Genomic DNA, 21,290 nt, shown 5'->3' on the forward strand with positions numbered 1-21,290 from the left:
TTTTCACTGAGTACTTCGACAGAATGGATATAATAGCGGGATTGCTTGACATTCACGGCCTTAAAGCTCTAAGGTATATATGCATGCATAGCAGCATGCAGCCTGGCATGGAGTGACTACTCAATATTAGACCGGCAACCAACACATACACCTGTTGTACCACGGAAGGCTGCACCAGTAAATCAGTCCGGGAAGCAACCTGCACCGCCACACTGAAGTATTGGCAATTGCATTGTAGAAAGGGGGTTAAAATAATGCATAAGAGTGAACATATCGTACAAATAACATAAGTTACATAGCCAAGCTGATAATATTCTCTGTCACTCGGTGTTTTGTAAATATTTGCCATTGACAGATCTCTGTACTATACAACAGTAGCAACGGGGGGAAAATACCCCCTTCGTGGCGCTGTGGCTGAGACTACATCTGGACCATGGTCTAGCCCGACTCATTTTCCCAACATGAAAGGAGAAGGGGGGGGAAAGTGGTCCCTGACGCAGCAGATGGGGGGATTCACCATGGACAGTGTTTGTTCTTACCAGTATTCGAATGTTTTCCCCCCGCACCATTCATCGTTTCTATTTACCAAGTAGCGCAAAAAATAGGGGAGGGATTTAATTTCTCCTATTCTTAGAGCAAACGGGGAGTTTTCAAGAATGGATCGGCCACAGATCATCAACCCGTAATCCGCCAATTTGATACCGAGTTTCTGCGTCGTGCAAGGCGGGGGGGCGACGGCCTTGCCTTTGGGGTCTGAGCTGACCTTTTCATAGATGCTAATTCGTAGTATCACGAAGCGCTAACGTGTTATCGTCGATGTTACTGGGGTACCTAGTAGGTGTCTAGACTTTTGGTATGCATTATGTTCAACCTTCCAAGAGCAGACTAAGAGGGGAAAATGCCTCAAATGATGCAATGCAGTGAAAAAGGGTAAAAAGTAAAAAAAAACTTCACCAAATCATACCTATCCATTACGGTCATTCATGCATAGGGTAAGTCTCATTTGAGGGTCCTGGGATTTGTTGTTAATCTGGTATAATTGGTGGATTGTCGTCAGCTGAACGATGATGCCTGAGAAACGGACAGTTGGTATGTGGTCTTCTCCATCTATCTAGCTACTACTATGACTACTTTGTATTTGTCTGAACCGATTAACGTTATCTTGAACATCCTTTGCAGAAGGGTCTAGTGGAACGTGTCTTAAAAAAGAGAAAGGAATGATACACGGTGATACAGAAAGAAAAAATGGGAAACCTAAAAATGACTCCTGATCCCAGCGGGGTCCTCTGCCACCGCCTCAACAATACTATGTAATTGCAACAAACAGTGCCGGTTGGTTCACAGCCCAGATACGGTTACCATACGGTTTACAAGAGGGGACAGGAGTGGTATTATGCCGTCAGAGCACGTCACGCGACGGGGCGGTGGGCCGTGGCAGGAAGAAAGCGGTTAGTCTGGCTGTTACGGCCACTTTGCGGGAATCAAGAGTCATACATCATCCCCATAGTTACTTAGTAGACTAGTTATCTTGCAGGCCTGACCGTCTCCTGCTGCCAAGCTACTGCTCCTCCTCCTCCTCCTACTTGCTACTGTTTCTACTTACTTCACTGTTCTCCTCATTCCCCCTCGCTCGGACACATTCTCTCGTATATTTCCATCTTGTCTCAGCATCATATTCATATTCATCTGTTAAATTCTCCCAGAATTGACTTTCCCCACCCCGTTCCTCCCCCTCATTCTAGAGCTCGGGCTGAGTCCTCCTTCCATCATTGCGTCAACACTTGTTATCCTTGCCAGGTAAGCGAATCAATTCCATGTCCCTTATCAGTCATTGCAATTATCGTCCTTTCTCTATCGTTCCAAATCCCTTGGAACGGCTTCCTATCCGCCTTCAGAAGTCTGCTGGACAAGCCAAGACAACAAAGAATGTGAGCGGCTTCGCATGGCACCTATCTTATCGACCTGCTTCCGGCTACATATGTACAATCCCTGCCACAGAGTTCGCCTCGTGCCCTCTTCTGCAGCTCTTCCGCTAGCTCCTCTACTAGCTGAGATAGTGCTCTCTTCTATCTTCCCACTGGGAGCACGTCCCCCCCAGACTGACCATCGCCCCTGCATCCTGTCCTGTTTCCGTGACCTATGTATGCACAGCTGCCCTGTGCTAGCTCTAATTCAAACCCAACCCTCATCACTTCCCCGCCATCGAGATCCAGCTGGCTCATGTGACACTTGTCCAATGCTCCGCTGAGACTGACGATCGTTAGAATTGATTTCCAGCACATACCGAAACCATATTTATCAGGCCAACCAGACAATCATGTCGAGTCAGACAGCTCCAGTCATCCCTCCCCGACCGTCAAGATCACCTCAACAAGGCCTTGCACCTTCCTCAGCAGACATGCCTAGGATCCCTCCTCGTCCTACCCACCGCATTGAGCGCTCAGTGTCTCCCTACCGCGATAGCTATGCACCTTCTCCTTTGAATGAACTGCCCAATGGTTCGGGCGTGAAGCGTACCCCCTCGACCGATCTGCCTCCCCGTCCTCCGAGTGTCACAATTCCCTCTCTGGGGGAAGAGGGTATCGAGTACGAAGACTTGGATGTTGGCAACGCCTCCGACGCCCACCATTCGACCCCCGCGGAAACACGCAACGTGGGAAGCGATCTCAAGCTCCATGCGCCAAGGCCATCATTACCCTCCTCCAGTGCCAAGGCCAAGGTGCAGGCTGTCACACGTACAGATTCTCGTCAAGCTGCAGCCGCCGGTCTGGGCCGTGCCGGGTCTCCTCTCCATGATGATCATGCCGAAAGGCCCACTCGCTCATCGCATTCGCGGGCTAGTGGCTCACGCGCCGAGTCTTCAACTGCGTCCGCGGATCGCCGACAGTCACTCCATGGTGATGAACACGGAATTCCGGAGATTGGGCAGAGAGTGCCCATGTACCCCAACGCGGGCGATGTCCAGGCTCCGTCCCCAAGTCCATACATCGTGGAGCACCAGCAGCAACGTCCAGGTCGGAGTCATAACAGAACCCGTAGTGGTCGTGAGGCCTCGCTGCCACCCGGAAGTTATGGCCTGCATGGGCACGGTGTACCTATGAACGACAAGTTCGAAAAAGCGTGGTACGAGAAGCACCCAGAAGAATACGTCAAGGAAGAACAAGGCCAATATGGTCCTGGTGTGGGCACTCCTAGACCAGATTGGGCTTTGAGCAGCGACGACCTGAACAAGATTGTTCGAGGTTCTGCTGTCACTGGCTCTGGACTTGGTACGTTAACCAGTAATACACTTACGTAATCGGAAGGATAGTGCTGATGTTGATATTTCAGGTACCTCGCCTGCTGTGGCGGGAACTCCAGAGGAGGAAGTTGGCTACATTGCCTCTGACGAGTATACGCATCGCTTGTCATCGCCACCTCCCGAGCCACGCCGGGATTCTCGTCCGGCATTTGAGTCCCCACTCCGCAAGTCAAGCTTACCAGCCGCAGAGTCCCAGGCACAACAGGATGAGGCTGTGGAGAAGGCGGCAGTTGAGAAGCCACAAGAACCTCGAGTGATCCATGTTGACGAGCCGTACCACCACTTGCACCATCCCGATGGTTTCGCTCAGACTCCGGATCCGGAAGAGCTTAACCGCGGCTTTACTGATGGCAATGAAGACGATGAGCCCATATTGGCTGCCGACGAAGTGCGCCCCGAGTCGGCCTACCAGCATCCCGCTGTCTCACCTTCGTTCGAAAGGAGTGGTAGTGTCGATTATGAAGGCAGAAGTCACACACCTAGTGCCACGCACAGCAGATCTAACAGCAGAGCTGCTAGTGTACAGAGTGGAGTGCCCGCTTTGACACGGTATGACTCGCGCGAAGAGCATGGAGGCGTCTACACCCCTCTTGAAGATGTCGAAGAATATGAGCCCCTGTTTCCTGAGGACGATGCGAAGGACAAGAAGACTGTCTCAACTGCAGAGCGCTTCAAGCAGCGTCCGGAGCTCAAACATCGGTTCCCTAGCCAGGATATCTGGGAAGATTCGCCTAACAGTCTGCAGCTGCACGCTACGGTGTCTACTCCGGAAGGGCCCAAGCAGGAGGCGTTTGAGACTCCTGAACAAGAGTCGTTCCGTAGAAGCCACGCGAGTCACTTGGATCCCCATCAGGTCGCAACACAGATTTTGGAATCCGAAGAGCATGACGAGAAGCCCCCCGCTCGACCGGAAGTGGCCAAGCAGAAATTTCCCAGCCGTGACATCTGGGAGGATGCGCCTGAAAGCCATACACTAGTGACAACCATAGAGCCGTCAGAGGAAGAGGTCAAGAGCCCAGAAGTTCCCTCAAAGCCGAGCATCCCACTACGTCCTCAGAAGCGCCCACAGCAAGCCCCAGCAGTGGATGCATCAACGAAGCCGGTCACTTCACCTATTGAAAAGCGTCAACCTCCAGTCATCCCGGATAGACCCAAGCCTCAGATTCCAGCCCGTCCAGCCAAGCCTATCTCTCGTGCAAGTCCCGAAGAGTCAAAGGATATCGCTCCCAAGCCCAAACCGGCCGTACCGGCGCGTCCTGGTGGTAGCAAGATTGCTGCCCTGAAGGCAGGGTTCCTGTCGGATTTAAACTCACGGTTGCAGCTTGGCCCGCAGGCCCCTCCCAAGCCTCAGGAGAAGAAGAAAGAGGAAGAAGCCGCCCCGGTAGAGAAACAACCATTGAGTGATGCTCGGAAGGGCCGCGCCCGTGGACCCGCGCGGAGAAAGCCTGCCGTTGAGAAGGCCAGCACGAGGTTACCCACTATTCCTGAGGTCAGAATCACCACAACGTTGAATGTCTGGCAAGTTGGTGAAGACGGTAACTTGGTCGTTGGATCTGAAGCCAACTCTGCTGTTCCCGATACCAAGCCCGATACCATGGCTCCAGCGATCGCAAAGAATATCGCCGGTGAATCTGTTGATCCGCAGCCATTGCCGGAGAAGGAAGAGGAAGTCTCAGCTTCACCGAAGGACACGACAGTCACTGAGTCCAAGGAGCCTACATTCACCGAGGCTGCCCACTCAATACCAACTGACAGTGCGGCTGAGCCAAGCCCCGCTGTAGAACCAGTGGTCAAGGAGGATGTCTCTATTGCCAAAGAGACCTCATCCCCTGAGCAAGAAGTCGACAACGTCGCCGAAACCCTAGCCGCCTCTGCAGACGGCAAAAGGCCTTCGGAAGGTGACATTGGCGAGACCCAGTGAAGTACCGGCTATTGACGGTTGTCTGATTCTACATGTTGCTTTCTCATTTCTTTTTCCTTTTTCCTTCATTTCTTGAGACACTCGTGCACCCCACCGTCTTGTTTCACTCCCTTGATAGCACATACACGCATAGTACTACCATACCTCTGTGCAGTAGCTATAGAGCAGCAACAACAACAACAAGAACCACCGCCAGTTGACAAGACGTAAGTACAGCTAGCCAGCCATTTAGCTAGCTAGCCAGCTAGCTTAGCTTGAGTGCCCACTTCCAGCAGTGCTATTCGTATCATTCATCGTACTTTACTTTTCTGACATCTGCGCGAGGGTCACTCTGCCCCTTGGTCCTTTCTACTAATCATCATCCTTCACTGAGCCGAAGTTCAATATTTACACTTACTGATCAGATCAACTCCTATAATAATATTATTATTACCACAGAGATGAGATAGAGGAGTTGGGTTCTTACGTTCTGTGAATTGCAAGGTTACGTTATCTATCTACAGTATGATTGTTATATAGATACTACTAGTACCAGTGATAATAGGAATTGATTGATTGATTGAGAACTAATGATGCATGATGCATGGCATGTATGCTAGCTAGATATGTCTGGATTAATTACATACAGAGTGTGAAACGAAAGGCTGAAGGACTGAGCAAATGAATCACTAAACTTCAATGGGAAGGTTTTGGCAAATTCAACGTCAACGGGGAACTAAGAGCAAAACGAAAAGGGTGTGGTCTGATGAGGGCTGCTTTTTGGAAGTTGGAAGACGGATGGTATAGTATAAGAAGGAATATGACGGCATGTGATGATGGTTTTGGAAATAACGACTGAGAAATTCCCCTTTCTGGTTTCTGGATTTCATTCTCGTTTCGTTTGGGAGACTACCGGGTCCTTCTTTCGCAAATTGCCATTCTTTGTTTGATATGGTGATGCGACGGTATGGAATGGATTTGGATTATATATCTGTGTGTTTTTGTTTTTGTTTCTTCTCTCTTTTTTGTGTATATCTCTAGGTGATTTGGGGTATCATGTTTACTCTCAGTAGCTAGTAGTGAGGTTTGACTAAGGCGCTGGATGGGAAGCACAAGCGGCTGTTCCGGCAAAATGTCGAGTAGTCAAACTGCTTGAAAAGGGCAAGGTCTAGCCCATTTAACTATTAGGCAGGTTCTTCAAGTCACCCTTTCCATCTTTGATCCACTCGGGATCGATCAGGCGCTCTCTTTCAGCATATAGCTGCTTGTAAGCACCGCGGATCGTACCATCGCTGACATGGGCCACCTGAGATATCTCCTTGGCGCTCTTGCCATGTCCCATCAGGTACGAAGCCATGTATATGCAGGCTGCCACAATGGACAGGGGAGAACGTCCAGCCAAATCTCCCATCGTTGTCACGCGATCGGATAGAGCAGAGGAGACGCTAGTAACCTGGAAGGGCAGATCCAACAGGTTACAGAAACGGTTGCAAAGGTCACTAGGCTTGGTGGAAGTGGTGGCGGTGTATGTGTCGTTGGGGTCAGGGACACCTCCGCTTGAGACCACAGCGTTGATCCGCTCGAGGTTCTGCGCGGTGAAGAACTTCTCCAAAGCCTTGTAAATACGCCCAATTTCTTTCCTCGTAACCTTGGTCACCGCGAAGATCTCAGTGAAGGTACGTGGCACCTTGCACTGGCGACAGGCGATAAAAATACAGCCTGCAATGATCACATCCTGAGACTTTCCCTTGAATGCCTTTGCATCGTCCACAATCTTGAAGAGGTATTTCGCTGTGTCTGCCACGTTCTTCTGGATGTTGAAACCATCACAGAGAGCACCGATCTCCTTGTAGGCTGCCAGAAGAGCTTTGTTTGCCTTTTCACTTGACTGCTTGTTCTGAGCCCGGTAAAGGTCGCGAACGCGGCCCGACCCACCACTAGCAATCTGGGTCTCCAGCTGATCACCGTTGAGAAGCGGGTTCATAGCATCTCCAACACGAGAAGGGTCGTCGTTGTTCTGATCATCGTTGGAGAATGTACGCCATTCAGAGTGCATGTCGATTTCCCGATCAGCGAGGACCAGGCCACATGAGCCGCAAACAGTTTCATGGGAACCAGGAAACTCCAAATTAGGGGGCACTTCTTTGCACTCGGGGCAAATGACGTGGGCCGAAAGGTTCTTCTTCCATTGGCCTGGCTCGGCCCTAGCGGCAGCAGGGGAAACGGCAGCCATATTTAGAGGCAGTGTGACGAAGCTTGGGTGTATCGTTTTTAGAAAAGTGGTCGATAAACGCGGAGCTGCAGGTGCAACGGCCTTCGAATGGCGAGGTGAGGCTCACGGCCAAAGTCTGTTGGAGAAACTTTATGAATCGGCGTGCTCACAGTATAACGGCGATAGAGGATGGGACAGCAGCGGCGCAAATCGCTCAGACTGATTTGCAAGTACGTCTCCACGTCACTGCCTTTGTACTAATGTTAGCCTGAATGCCCCAAGCATATCTGAACAACAACTCCAATGGGAGACGATGCAGGAGATTCCCGAGTGAAAACTACATGATGAATGACAACGGTGAAGGTCCACCGGTAGTCACCGACATGCAATTTTATCCTCAAGGAGGGGATCAGGTTCTATAAGCTAGCGCTTTACCTTTCCGGGCAGGTGAAGGACTCTTGGTCCTGCCAAAGTTCCCAGAGTAAAGCACTGAAGTACTCGGTGATCACCTTCTCCAGCGTATTCCCCGAAACCTCGAAGCCAAACTTGCCCGACCGCGATGGAACCAGTCAAGGTCTCTCCGTGAGGATTGTATCACGAAAAAGTGTCGCAGAGCAGACAAGGAAGGCCTTGCGGAAGAGGTGGCCGGGAGGTTAAGAGGGGAGGGGAAACAAAGAACGACGAGAGGGAAGAGAGGAGAGGAAGAGGAAGCGAGAGAACTGAGGTTGAGGGGCGAAGCGGACAAACCCAGCTTGGAGATGCACCTGACTTGGACTTCGCAGCCGCCCTGCTGAGTCATCCGCCAAGCCGAAGGCTCCCGAACAAACGTCGAACTTCCAACATCGGCTTCAATCAGCACTTGCTCTCCTCGCAGAAACCCACCTACCTCCAACCCCCCTCATCTATCACCCCGCCGCGATGATGTCCCAGACTCTCAGAGCGTCGGTAAGATTACAATACACCTACGATATACCCTCCAACTCAACCAGGTGACATGGTGACTGACCCTGTTCGGTAGCGCTCTCTCTTCTCCCGCGTCTCTCGGCAACAGGTTTCTGTTTCTCGCCGCACTTTCCTGACCTCGGCTGTCCGTCAGGGTATGTGACCCTCTATCATACAATGTGGAATCGGTTCCCATCGAGAATGTTCACTCGGATTGGGCAAATCAGCCGTGCATATGAGGCATCTACGGTTTCTAACGTCTTGCAGCCGACCCTGTCCAGGAGCTCTACCTCCGCGAACTCCGTGCCTACAAGCCCACTCCCGTCAAGGCCGGTGACGCCGACGCTCACGTCCAGAAGTTCGCTCCTCCCGCCGCTCCCCAGTCCCCCGAGGAGGCCAACCTCGCCAATGAGCTGAAGTCCTACGAGAGCCAGGAGGTCGAGGTTGAGGGCCAGGCCGCCGCTGGTGAGGCCAATCCCGTTGAGGAGAGCTGGTTCGAGGAGGAACCGGAGGAGGAGGCCCACGCTGCTCACTAGGTATCTGTTGTTTCATCGACAACGATCAGGGAGAGTCGGGGCTTATAGACAATGGGATGGACTTAATGTGATATCCTCCGCTGTTCAAGTCCTGGAGTAACTTCTGTAAATTAAACCTACTTTGAGCACATGAACTTTCTTTTTTTCCTCTTGCCATCAAGCTCTTTTTAGTCAAGTATGTTTTGCATCCCTTCGGAACATAATCCGGCCGGGAGGTTATTCAAGAAAGGGAGTGAGAGGAGTACTTCGTAGCCGTAGTACTCAACGTTTGGCCAAAGCGGGTACCCCGAGCGCAGAAATTGGCCTCAGGCGACCGTAGCGCGGGCGGGTTTGATATATCCGACCGTCCGAACCTCCTCTTCTGATTGATAAGTAGCAGATTGATCCCCAGCACGCCATTTGGGAACGCTGTCCGGAGTACAGCGGGACATGATACAGCCAGACAAATTGAAATTCGCCTCCTGCAATGATGACCCTGGTGTGCGACGTGTGAAAGTTGCGAATACATCTGGTACATTTCGGTTATGGTCAAGTGCACATGGGCGCCGGTGACCGGAAGGGCAGGACATCTTTGGATCTTCTCAAGGGTATGCAACAGCATCTACCTTACTTCGGGCTGAGAGACGATCATAACGTGTCCTTCTTCATCGGGCTAAAAACAACATGCAATACGAATCATCGTTGTTAGTAGTGTGTTGGTAAGATCTGTCGATTCGAAGAGGATGCAGGGGATTTAGCGTTAGTTGTTCTACTGTACAGTGGGTGTGAAGCGTGAGATATGACAGCTCCAGCCAGGATTGCTTTCGCAGACCGCTAGACCATCAGGACTCAGGCCTTTGACTGAAAGAATGATACGATAATCTGCCTCGATCAATCTGTCTGACTGTCTGTCTGTCCACAACACCAACACCCATCACGCTATGAGGGTTGTTGCAACCGGGTTGCTTACCACATATGGGGCTTACACGTCCATACTTGCAGGGTCGATCTGTGGAATGATTGAGCGATCAATGGGCCTGTCAGCCAATTTAGAATCTCATACTCCAGGAATCTTTGACAAGAAGACTAGGAAACGGTGGCAGGCATGAAATGGCTGGCTGAGCCACTTCATCCCCCGGTTATCAACAGGATGACGTTGGTCAAATGGAATGAGAGCGGGAGTCTCCAGGTGGACCGCTTATAACTGTACAACATTCCTTTCGGAGGATTGAATTGGCAGGAATTCACATTTGTCTTATGGTTGATAATGTAAACCCACTTAATTTAGATTTAAAGAGGAGGAGGAGGAGGATGCTGGAGGGAAGGTTTTCCAGTTGCGGTGGTACTGGTGAGGATCCGATTCCGATCCAAGTATATTCGGTGGTACCAAACAAACAATGAATGGTAAGTTACGGCGCGGACGGTGAAAGACCCAAGTCACCCAGAGATAGTTACTTTTACTTTTACCTTTACTTTCCTGACAAACAGGGGCAGAGTGTGATGGAACAACCACACCACACTTTGATCATCTATTTACGCCCCGACTGATAAGTAGCAAGCAACTCCTCTGCACCATGAAGTAGCACTTGATAAGAGCGCTGAAGCGCTTTCTACTAAGTAGTTGACCCTACTCGACACCTCTTTTACCAGCCTCAGCCTGACTAACCATTTCCCTATGCCAAGTCAAGTTTGCGCGCGGCTTTACTCACAATGTTTCACAATTACCCCATACGGCAACCAAATAGGGACTAATATCAGGGTCCTGCCAAGATCCCAGTCCTCCTCCTGTACGAAATAGATAACTCCCATCTTGTCACTACTAATAATAACACGGGAGAATGTTCCCCTCCACTGCGCCCCTCGGACGAGTCAGCACAACCGTTCCCACAGACGCTTCGCATTGCCCAACTCGGGGACCAGGACGAGGATCGAAAACTCTACTACGTACCCAACCTGTTCCTGCAAGCTGCTGTTGGACGTGCATGCAGCCTCACAAAGGATCGGAGCCCGGAGCTGAGCGAGATTGGATGGGTAAGTAGATAGTTAGTTAAAAGGTAAGTACGGATAGTAAAGTATGGTACCGCTCACGAATACAGTTTACTTCCATCAATAGTCGCAATGATCTGATCCATCCTTCTTCTCAACCCTTTTGTTACCATAGCACCTACATCTAAATCTACACAAATCCAGGACTGCTAAGACAGTGTGGGTTATTCATAGTAAAAAAAAAATTCAGCTTGGAGAATGATTTCGTCATGATGCGATTATTGAATTTCTCTTCACAGCCTTGCATGGGGCAAACTCCTTCCCCCCTTCTCCATGTATTAATAGGTTACGAGGCTTAAGCACCAGGGACGCACCCGGACGGTTCAACGTTTGGTGAGATATACAGTAGGAAAGGAAGGGGGACGATAAAGGGGACAAATACCAAGTCCAGGCTTTAATTTCCCCTCAATCTCACCATATGAGCATCACCATCCTCGTCCCAATTTCATCTCTAAACGGACAATGGAGTTTCATTCTGGGCGAGTCTGATGTTCGGATCGCTCGAATTCCGACAAGGGAACTGCGGTATTGTAATCAAATACATAGTTACATACATACCCGGTACTTACTGTAAGAGACAATACCGCCCAAGCGCAAGCCAGACGGTGTGTACTTGCTTACTTACCTTCTGGCCCTCCATGCGTGGACGGGGTACATCATCAAGCCATAAAATCCAGACAAGCAGGCAGATGGAAAATAAGAAAAAATAAAAAATAGTAGAAAAAAAAAAAAAAAGAAATAGTAAAAGAAAGAAATCCTAAGCGACCGCCTACTTGGGCAAATTGCCTGGAACCTTTAGGATGGGACAGCCTTCTTTTCTTTCTCAATCTTAAACGTGGAAGGAGTCCCATTCAGTCCTCCTTCTCGTCTTCTACTTTTCCGCGCCCGCAAGGTCACTGTTCCCTCCCCCGTCATCACCGTTGTCCTCCTTTAAAAAAGAAAATAACCACCTGGTGAGATCATTATACCCTCCATTGTTGGGGCCAAGCTTCACGGGGGCTACTCCAGTCTTGAGGAAAGCCCCATCTGCCCGGGTTCCTGAAGGGCTAAATCAAGGGTTAGAGAGGAGAGAAAGCCACCAGGAGAAGAAGAACAAGTGGGCTGGCTTGTATGTAATAGGAAGTGGGAAGTATTATCGAAACCGGTCAGTTCATCTGCTTTGCCCCATTCGGCCTGCTCGTCATCTCCTCTCTCTCTCTCTCTGTCTCTCTTTCTTTGGCCGTCGCTGGCTCTCGCTGGCTTGTTCATCCTCTCCTCTTCTTGTGGCTCCTTTCTCCCCTATCCTTACTCTAGCTATTCCGCTCCGTTCCTGCTCCGCTCCCCTTCCCTCGTTGATTCCGACATTCGTTTGCTTGTTCTGTTCACTCCCCATTATTCCTTCACTCTATCATTTCCCTGGGGCCCATATAAAGAACAAGAAAAGGAGCAAGCCAGTCTTAGCTCTGCTGCAATTACCTACCTACTATCTCTTGCCCACCCCTGCCGGCTTTCCCACCTGCCCCTCGTTCAACCTTACGATCGTTACTCCGCTATACTTCGTATTCACGCCGGAATTCTGCCCGTCCGTCGATCAACCGCTCGCTCTTCATTTTCTCCCTGCCCAGCATTGGCTAACATTCAGTCCCTAGTTCGCCGTGCGTCGTCAAAGGTTCCCGGTTTAGCTTTTCGGAGCCAGTCCTATCCCGAGCTTCGTCGATAATTGCCGTATTCGCTCGCCGCGGTCGCTTGCCCTTCCTCTGCCTGCCTGCACCGCCATCATTCCAAGCCTCCCTTCCTTGTCGCCTTCCCTCGTCTTGCTCCGCATCGGTGATCGGAACGATTCAATGCTACTGGAATAGAACGACCCGCATATGATTTGATCTCTCTGGGAGTGGCTTTCGTTGTATATGGAGGAGCTGGTCTCCCCAAAGCCCGTTTGAGTGATAGTATATTGCCCAGCCTTCTGCGGCTGGAGGAGATGTACACCTCGCTAGGGCTCTTCCTCTGCGTGGATCTATAGCCAAGATTGGCTATCCTTGACCATGTCTTCTTCCTCTCCAGAGCTCGCAACCCCTCATCTCGATGACGATCACGTCCATTTGACCCATGCCGCTAGTTACAACCACCTTCCGGACCTAGCGGCCACCGAGGCCGGCCGGCCTGGTCTGCGGAGGACGTTCTCCGACCTAAACCATCCTGTTCAGACGGAGTCGCCGTCAAAAGAGGATGTGGCTGCTGGCAAAGACATCTTACGACGGACCTCGCTTCGGTCTAAGAACAAACCAACTATCGCTGTTTCTCGCTTTACCGTATCGACAGAGGATGTGTCGGATCCTGCTGGCCCAGAAACTTCAGTTCCTCCTGCCCAGGTTCCGGAAACGAGGGCACCGTCGCCCGTTGCCCGCCCCTCCAAAGCCCGCTCTATGTCCGGCAGGCTGGTCGGTTTGGCTCGAAAACCCTGGATGTCAAGCTCCCCGCCTTCTGGGAAAAGCTCCCGGCTCCGTTCTCTACGTACAGAGGAACAAACCCTAAATCCCCCGACAACGTCACCCAAGGCGAACGGCCAAGCAGATTCTGGGAGTGCAGAAACTGAGCCTACTGCCCCCGCCCGCAGGCGGACAATTCTACAGAAACGACCGCGACGTCCGATGGTCGCGGTTGTGACGCAAAGTCGAGCAGATAGTCCCAGTACTCCTAGTAGTTCTTCACCTCAATCACTAGTGGCCAAGAATTCACTAGAAAAACTCACCGCAACCCTAAATGTCTCAACGCCGGTCCTACCCCCGGTGCCTAAAGCACCGGCAACTACGAATTCCGCCGGAACAGTGGACGTGCCGCGGAAAAAGGATGAGCTCTGGGGTGTTTTCCGGGGCCTCGAGGCTGACTACCAGAAGTAAGTCCTCAAGGAACTTGCATATATGCGTACATTGGTTGACTTAGTCTTCATATAGGTTTCAGGCTAAGTCCAGCGCTTTGAAAGCCAACGTCATCCGGTCCGCGCTGTTGCCGTTCTTGAACCGAAGCCCATCACATCAATCCTGTAAACATCTGAGGCCCGAAGACCTAGATCGCCGGGTTAACATACTCAACAAGTGGTGGACAGGGCTGTTAGAGATGCTCAACGGCAAGAATAATCAATCCATATCCGGAACGGATAGGCCAGTATACTTGGAAGCGATTGTCGGCATTATGACTCGACCCGAATGGAGGGTTCCTTTCCCTCTTCCACCGTCGAACAGCAACTTCCCAAAGCCTCTCAAGCACGCGTCAACTTCTATATCGGAGAGTTCGGATGGCTCGTCAGGCTCCGATTTTCTCCTTGAGTCCATTCATCACAACATAAGGAATATCTTTACGCAAAATTTGTTGTCTCAGATGTCATTTGTGGTTGAAAGAATGTCTATGCGACATGCGCCCGCCAGCTTAGTTGCATTCTGTGGCAAGGCTTGTGCGTATGCATTCTTCTTCTGTCCTGGCGTCGCCGACATCCTTGTGCGGCTATGGAATACACCTCCCAGCATCTTCCGGCGCGTACTTTCCCAGTCAAATCTCGACAAAGGTAGCGGCACGAAAGCGCTAACACAGGACCTTGCCCTAAACTTCCCGGCAGCCTTACGGACGCTTGCTTTTCACGCCCATACGGCTCTGGTGCGATACCTTCGTCAGAAGCCTGATGTACCTTTGAGTACTGTTCAGATTCCTTGGCAGAGCCCGTGGGTTTCGCGATGGAGTGGCCGGGATACCGATCTCTTTTTCGTTTTTGTCAAGTACATTCATGTACTGTACGCCGATGCTCTGCCGCCAGATCTTGATAAGCAGAAGCGGATCCTAGCACCAGGCTTGCTGCCAATTCACTCGCAGCTCCTGGTTGTTCTTGAGGACACCCTTTACAAGCAATCGGTTCCGCAAATGCAGGAAACCAATCACACGGCTGCCGCGGTCACATTTGATGATTTTATAGAAGGGACTGATGCGGCTGTCTCGGCTCTTCCCTTAGGGGCAGCGAATAGTCATCGTTTGATGGCTGAAAATCGCTTGATTATTCTGCTTCGGGATTTTCTCTCGGAATCTTCGCTTGAGCCGAACCATGCAAGGTTGCTGTATGCTGAATCATTTTGTACCATCATGAGAGCAGCTGCGGAGAGGACATCGCTGTTCGACCATAATGCTTGTTTCCTGCTGTGTGATTTTGTGGAGGAGGTTATTCCCATTATCATACGATATTCTCAGTCCATTGAGAATGACTTGTTCGACTGGAATTTCTGGCTGAAAGTCTGTCGTCAAATGATGCAAAGTCACAATTCTCTCACTGAAGTTCGGGTGTTCTCGTTTCTCTTTGCTATCTGGACCACATGGACTGTTTCAGAGGAAAGGAAAGCCGATCTGTGCTTGAAATTTCTCCTAGAAGAGTCCATTTTCTACCATTACTTCAGTCATTGGAGTCCAATGGTCCGCGCCTACTTTCATCGTCTGTTGTGTTGGAGACTGGGGAGGTTTAGCGATGAGCCCACATCTCTTGACACTGCGATATACGAGACGCTATGGGACCGGCTTCAGCGCACTTGGAAATACTACCTTGCTTTCCAGGCCAAAGCCGATGAAGAACTCACCACACCGCTTTCTTCTGCACCGTGCACGCCGGCACCAGGCCGGAGGATTATCATTATCAGATGTGATAATCAGTTGTCGCCATCGAACTTCTTCGTATCATTCGATCGTGTTGTTCCTCCGGCTCCAGCGGAGAAAACGTCCGCTTTCTCCAGTAGCAATACTTCTGCGAAAGCGGAATCATTGGAGCCCCAACCCGCACCTAAACGGAAATGGAGTATCCTTAAAGCCATGTTTGGCGGTTCTTCTAGCTCAAAGTCTAATGGTGAGGCGTCATCTTCTAGCAGCTCTGACGAGTCAGATTCTGCGAGCTCTGAAAATCTGGCGTCAGCAGACAAAGGCTTGGACGGTCAATGGCAGCCCCAGAACCAATCTGGGGAGCTGAGTCGGCCCAAGACTGCACACCAACCCTACTCGTTCAAATTCTCGCTAGAATGGATGGATCGACCTCAATGGCCTAGCAAGAACAAACGTCTCTACACTCCCTGTCTTCCCGTCGGGTCGCAGCTGCACTTGCAGCTCCGAAAATCTCTGAATAAGCGGGATGATTGTGAGACGTTATCCGAATACGTTTCAGCGGCGGAGGGAGAAGACGACGATGAGAGTTATGACCCTCAAGGTGCACCCGAATCAGACGAACAAGACGCCCGAACAGACGACAGTACAGAGTCAGAAAAGCAGTCCAATGATCTTGATATCAGTCTTGCGATGAATGATAAACTCGCAGCCAGTAAATACGCAGGAAGGGCTCTTGCGGAGTGGGCACAAATTGTATCCGAATGTGATAGCTTCTTCGCCCGGAGACGAGACGAAGGCGTGCCCTGCGATCGCATGGTTGAAACACCAACGCTGGGAGTTGAGAGTTTCCGCAAGTAAGCAGCGCACTGGAAGCCTAGGAAGGAATGGAAATATAATGTATATCCTCCATACTGATCATGAGTCAGTCCTGACTTGCGTTGACGGAGGTGTTGTCCTCCGCATTCGGATTCCAAACCGAAGGCTCCGGCCACTCCTTTCATCCACCTTCAAGATAGAAGTCCTACTACATACAACCACCAGCACACAACATCTCTTGCACATCATGTTTCCTCACCAAAACCACGCAAACTGTCCTATAGAGCATGCAATGGAACCCCCCACTTTCCCGTTCCACATTGCATACAGCGTACGACCACGAAAAGGCGAACCCGGGATTATGCATATTTAATACCTTATTGTTCTATTTCCATCACCTTTCCATCCTTCTGATTCCTCATTGACTTCCAAACATGTACTGTATATAAATCTGGGTTGACTGGCTAATACATAACACGGCGCATGCACGGGTGTGGGATGAGGGCCTGGTTGTCTCTTTTTCCTTTATCTTATAGCCTTTTTATTATTTGTTCTCTCTGAAATTTTCATCTTTCTTTCCCACGTCATTCAATCTACTTCCTATCTACATTTCGGCGGAGTCATGGCTATGGTCTGCGATGCGTTCCTTTTCTCTTCCTCTCATCCACCAATTCAGTTTCTAATGACTGCTACTATCTCCTATTCCATCCTTACATCTTTCTTCATTCCTTACTCATTTCAACTTTTCCTGTTTAATTTCCTTTACCTAAACTGGGATGTAGCTAGCTAGCTAGCTGCAATGCAGCAAAAAAATGTAGGATATAGGTGATTTGTGTTAAGCCAAAAGCAGAAAGAAAAGAAAGACACACGGCATGGGTTGTTGAAATGCACGGATTGCAACTGGGAGACAGACATCAATGTGTTTTAAATCTAAATGGGTAATGACGCATCCATTATTAGTAGTTCGGGTTGTTATTTCTTTTTGTCTTTCGTTTTTTTATTATTTTAGGCCCTTTCTTGGGACATGATTAAATACGTATTAGGTAGGTAATATCATCAGTAAGCAGTGTGGCTGATGTGTATTCTATAGACATCAATTTCAATTGAGTTGTTATATAGGCTAGTTAGTATTGATATAGCGGTCATAACTTAGTAGTTGGGTGGAAAACTCAGGATATATGATCCCTTTTCGTGATTGTTAACTCACTAGCTAGCTATTCAATCATAGTAATTGTAATGGGGGTGGGTTAATGGAACTACTTAGTTACGTTGTTGGTATTCACCATGTAAGTAAGTATACAAGGGAATGTAATCCGACTATGATGTGTCAGTATTGCAGGGACTACATAAAAAATTTAGGTACGCATTCATGCTAATGGGAAGCTATTGTATACATTCGGATAGGATTCAACAAATGCGTGGATTGAAATCCTTGATATCAAGGCGCGGAATTGATGGATAGTTATCAGGTATGATGAAAAAGTGAGAGAAAAAGAAACCTGACATTGACTAAGTAGTAGTGGTAGTGAAATTGATATACTCCGAATGCACCATGATTCACAGCAAGGTGCAAAAAGCAGGCACCGAGGCAAAGACAAACACCCAAATGTAGATACATAGATGAAAGATAGAAGAGACAGACAGTAGAAGAATATGCGTAAGAGGCCCGGATCGGTAGGGGTGGGCGTCAAGGTGACTAGATACAAGAAGATATATGATCCGATTGGCATGTCATGACACACACAAATGCTTGAAGATAAGGCTTGGGAGGAAAGAAGAAGAGGGCTCGTCAATTCCCGTCTATCAGGGGACAACACGAATGCCAATGAAGGGAATCTTTTGCGCAAAAGGAGGATACACAAGAGTCAAGAGATGTGGAGGTATACTGTGCAGGGTCGGAGATGGTGTGTATAGCGGGCGTTGAGTTTATGACAGTATCGGGTCGTCGTTTGGCGGTAGAAAGACAAGGAGGTAGATTGAGGCACAAGATTGTATAGGAGAAAGTGATGGGGTTGTCCGCCTGGCAGTGGAATGATCAGTTCTTATGGACGAGATGATCGCTCGCGTCGCTGATGATATTGGAGACCCGGTCAATCCACTCCTGAGTTAGCGTCCAATTGCCAGAATCAATGCTGTCTCGAATGGCAGGGAAGAGAGTAGGGTCATAGCCGGACCAGAGTTCAGGGCCGAAGATGACATGCTTGAATTGTGTGCGGTTGGGAACCTATTCATATGTGGTTAGTCTTTGTTCCAGATGGAAAGATGTGAATCACTTACGCCGCCATCTGGCCTGTCGTCGAGAAGATGGGTTTCGAAATGAGCCAGCCGCGTATTATGTGCCAGACGCTGTACAGCAACCACGTTGTTCTCAAACCCACCAGCTCCCCAAACAGCATCATGCCAGACCCGAGCCCACTCCTGAAAGTGAGACGCATCGTCCTTGAACTTTGCCGCCGCTTCATACAAGGGCTTGAATGTCACAGAGGTGTCCTGAGCGGCGTTCTGATTGTTATCGGTAGTTGGGACATTCCTTGACTTGGCATAACTTTCCAGGCCAGTAATATAGCCACCAAGGTGGGCAGCATATGCCTCCAAGTCAAAAGGCAGAATGGGGCTGTCTGCAAGTTGCAGAAGTAACAAACCCCAAAACTGTCCTAAAATCTTGTGATACTGAAATCCGGGGTCACCAAATTTGGTCATCCAGTCCCAGTTCTCATAGCAGCTATGGTAGGGGAAAGGTTCGCCGATAAATCCAAAATCAACGCTAGAAGTTCCAGCGATGTCCTGAAAAGCGACGTAGTCGCTTCCAGCACCAAGAGGTCCGAGTCTTTTCTTCTTCTTCTCCCAAAGATCTTTGAGCGTTTCATTGCTGTCAGGATCCGATATGCGACCGAGGATCTGCATAATGACGCTCTCGAAAAGCGGACTTCCTGCGGCGTCAAATTCTTTGCCGCTTACACCCACATCGACGTTGATGTAGGCATATGCGTTTTCACGAAGTGCTTGCAACTCCTTTTCAACATGTTCTGTCGAGCCAACGAGGTTGTACTCTTCAGCGTCCCAGCTGATAAACTCGATGGTGCGTAGTGGGCGCCAGCCAAAAGTCAGCAGTTCCCCGAAAACTCGAGCCAGCTCAAGGAACACAGCCGTGCCACTGCCCGGATCTGCGCTTCCCAAGCACCACGAGTCTCGGTGGTTACCAACAATGATCTTTTTCTCCGGCTGCTCCAACCCGATAATCCTTCCAACGACGTTGTAGATAGGCTGTCTTTCTACCTCATCTTGGATGTTCATAAGATTGACGGTGGGCGACGATGCGTCCCCAGTCCACCACTGGTTCACGTCCGGGACACCGCCAACCCACTTGGCCGGCACCTTCGAACCGTGGCCCTTGAGCACCTGCAAGAGCCTTTGGGCATCGCGCCAGGCGAGAGGAATGCTAGGAATAGCCGTCAACCCCTTGCTATCCTCCGGCTTGAGTCTCACTTTCTCATCCGGTGTGGACGCGAAACCTGGCGAGAGTACATCACCGACCACCCATGACATCAAACTAACAGCGCCTCTTTGTGTCCCGTCTGCTGGCATATAGCGTCCATCTGGAAAGGCCGGACCCCGGACAAAGCCATCCTCCGCGGGATCGGAATATATTATACAACCAGCTGCACCAGCCAATTCTGCAGCTTTGACCTTCAGGGCCCGATCGCTCTCTGACCCACCATAACGGACCAGCGCTATGGAGCCGTTCAAGGCAACTCCTTGATCTTTGAGATATTGGAAATCTTCTCGGGAGCCGTAGTTTGCGTAGACGAGGTGACCAGTGACGTTCCCCGACTTCGAGTGGCCATGGAATACCAAGGTCTGTTCGTTATCCTCTTCCAAAGTAGCCTTCCAGGCAAGGTCGGGCGGATCGATGATCGCCACCCTCCGACCGTCTTGTTGGGGATAATTCAAATATACCTGGAATTCTTCCATCTCGACCTCGTCGAAGTTGGCCTTGTTGAACTCCGATGCCACCCATTCCGCCAGAACGAAACTGCCTTCCGTACCTGCGATATGAGGGTATGCGGTCAGCTTCCTCAGGTTTTCTGCAATGCTCGTCTCATTAATATGACCCTGTACGAAGTTCTCCACGGACGCGGCGCTGTAGGATTGACCCATGATAAAACGGTTGTTCATGCTGAATAGGTCCGAAATGAAGAAGATGTACACGATGGTGACGACTAGAAGCAATCCAAAGACACGCAGCAAGATCATGCATCCATTGTGTTTGAAGCCCGACCGAGCATCGTCTAGGTAGACGGTAAACCTGAGATTTGGCAAGCTTGGCAAATAACGGCGAAACGGCAGATTGAACGAGGATAATGTACGAGTCAAGTCGTTGAATCGCTTCGAGAACCGCGACCGTAGGCGAGATCGCTGAGATGAGGTTTGCTGACCAGCGTCCTCCACGTCCATCTGGGCCAGCTCCCGCTGTAACTCCTCCAACGAGCCCCTATCCGATCCAGATCCGGACTCAAGGTCATCGAGGCTATTCCGAGCGGACTCGACGGTGGGAGGGTGATATCCATGAGGTCTAGTCTCTCCGCGGGCACCCGTTTGGGGACCGCGCTGGAGCAAGCCTTGTCTTTCGGTATTGTCGCTCACTTCTTCGGAAGAATCGAGGTGCGATCGGGAAGAGCCCGGGCGAGCGCCGATGGCCTCTTCGTAGGATGGGATTGGAAGGGCTTCATATTCGAATTTATTGTCGTTGCCCATGGCGGGTGATATGGGGCTCCCGAGAGCCGTGCGAGTTGGGTAGTCTCACAGATACCGGGCTAAGCGGGATCATGATCTGGATGAGAAAGGAGTGACAGCCAATGCAGCCATGCTCCCGATCGGAGGGGCGGGAACGAACGACAAAGGAGGTGAATGTGTAAATGAAGAGTGTGTACTTTATAAAATATATTAGGAGGG

The 21,290-nt window shown here is 50.3% G+C and overlaps 5 protein-coding genes across 5 annotated transcripts; 3 read left to right on the top strand and 2 right to left on the bottom strand.

Moving 5' to 3' along the window:
* Positions 1-2,317: 2,317 nt before the first annotated feature.
* On the top strand, positions 2,318-5,222 carry BO85DRAFT_486483 (Aim21 family protein; the record flags this gene model as incomplete). Its single annotated transcript, XM_025663394.1, has 2 exons — positions 2,318-3,269; positions 3,331-5,222. 2 exons carry the CDS (start codon positions 2,318-2,320, stop codon positions 5,220-5,222), a joined length of 2,844 nt encoding a protein of 947 aa, XP_025517973.1.
* A 1,013-nt stretch (positions 5,223-6,235) lies between these two features.
* On the bottom strand, positions 6,236-7,676 carry BO85DRAFT_257815 (transcription factor SUA7). Its single transcript, XM_025654999.1, has one exon. It carries the CDS (start codon positions 7,432-7,434, stop codon positions 6,379-6,381), a length of 1,056 nt encoding a protein of 351 aa, XP_025517974.1. The 5' UTR covers positions 7,435-7,676; the 3' UTR covers positions 6,236-6,378.
* Positions 7,677-7,972: 296 nt separating this feature from the next.
* On the top strand, positions 7,973-9,046 carry BO85DRAFT_518779 (ATP synthase subunit H; the record flags this gene model as incomplete). The annotated part of the gene is made up of 4 exons (XM_025664994.1): positions 7,973-7,995; positions 8,196-8,358; positions 8,432-8,510; positions 8,623-9,046. The coding sequence occupies 4 exons, from the start codon at positions 7,973-7,975 to the stop codon at positions 8,889-8,891; spliced, it is 534 nt and encodes a 177-aa protein (XP_025517975.1). The 3' UTR covers positions 8,892-9,046.
* A 3,550-nt stretch (positions 9,047-12,596) lies between these two features.
* Positions 12,597-16,669, top strand: BO85DRAFT_257941 (DUF1765 domain-containing protein). The gene is made up of 2 exons (XM_025655000.1): positions 12,597-13,788; positions 13,847-16,669. Exons 1-2 carry the CDS (start codon positions 12,938-12,940, stop codon positions 16,377-16,379), a joined length of 3,384 nt encoding a protein of 1,127 aa, XP_025517976.1. The 5' UTR covers positions 12,597-12,937; the 3' UTR covers positions 16,380-16,669.
* A 1,550-nt stretch (positions 16,670-18,219) lies between these two features.
* On the bottom strand, positions 18,220-21,290 carry BO85DRAFT_258049 (M28 family metallopeptidase). The gene is made up of 2 exons (XM_025655001.1): positions 18,615-21,290; positions 18,220-18,561 (listed from the first exon to the last, which is right to left on the bottom strand). Exons 1-2 carry the CDS (start codon positions 21,090-21,092, stop codon positions 18,373-18,375), a joined length of 2,667 nt encoding a protein of 888 aa, XP_025517977.1. The 5' UTR covers positions 21,093-21,290; the 3' UTR covers positions 18,220-18,372.

The sequence above is a fragment of the Aspergillus piperis genome, assembly GCF_003184755.1.
Source record: "Aspergillus piperis CBS 112811 unplaced genomic scaffold BO85scaffold_5, whole genome shotgun sequence".
Lineage (NCBI taxonomy): Eukaryota > Fungi > Ascomycota > Eurotiomycetes > Eurotiales > Aspergillaceae > Aspergillus > Aspergillus piperis.

Excerpts from the sequence above, each read along its gene's own strand:
- BO85DRAFT_257815 (XM_025654999.1), bottom strand. The coding sequence starts at position 7,434 with ATGGCTGCCGTTTCCCCTGCTGCCGCTAGGGCCGAGCCAGGCCAATGG.
- BO85DRAFT_258049 (XM_025655001.1), bottom strand. The coding sequence starts at position 21,092 with ATGGGCAACGACAATAAATTCGAATATGAAGCCCTTCCAATCCCATCC. Across the intron at positions 18,562-18,614 it reads ACGACAGGCCAGATGGCGGC|GTTCCCAACCGCACACAATT; the intron begins GTAAGTGATTCA and ends ACATATGAATAG.
- BO85DRAFT_257941 (XM_025655000.1), top strand. The coding sequence starts at position 12,938 with ATGTCTTCTTCCTCTCCAGAGCTCGCAACCCCTCATCTCGATGACGAT. Across the intron at positions 13,789-13,846 it reads CTCGAGGCTGACTACCAGAA|GTTTCAGGCTAAGTCCAGCG; the intron begins GTAAGTCCTCAA and ends GTCTTCATATAG.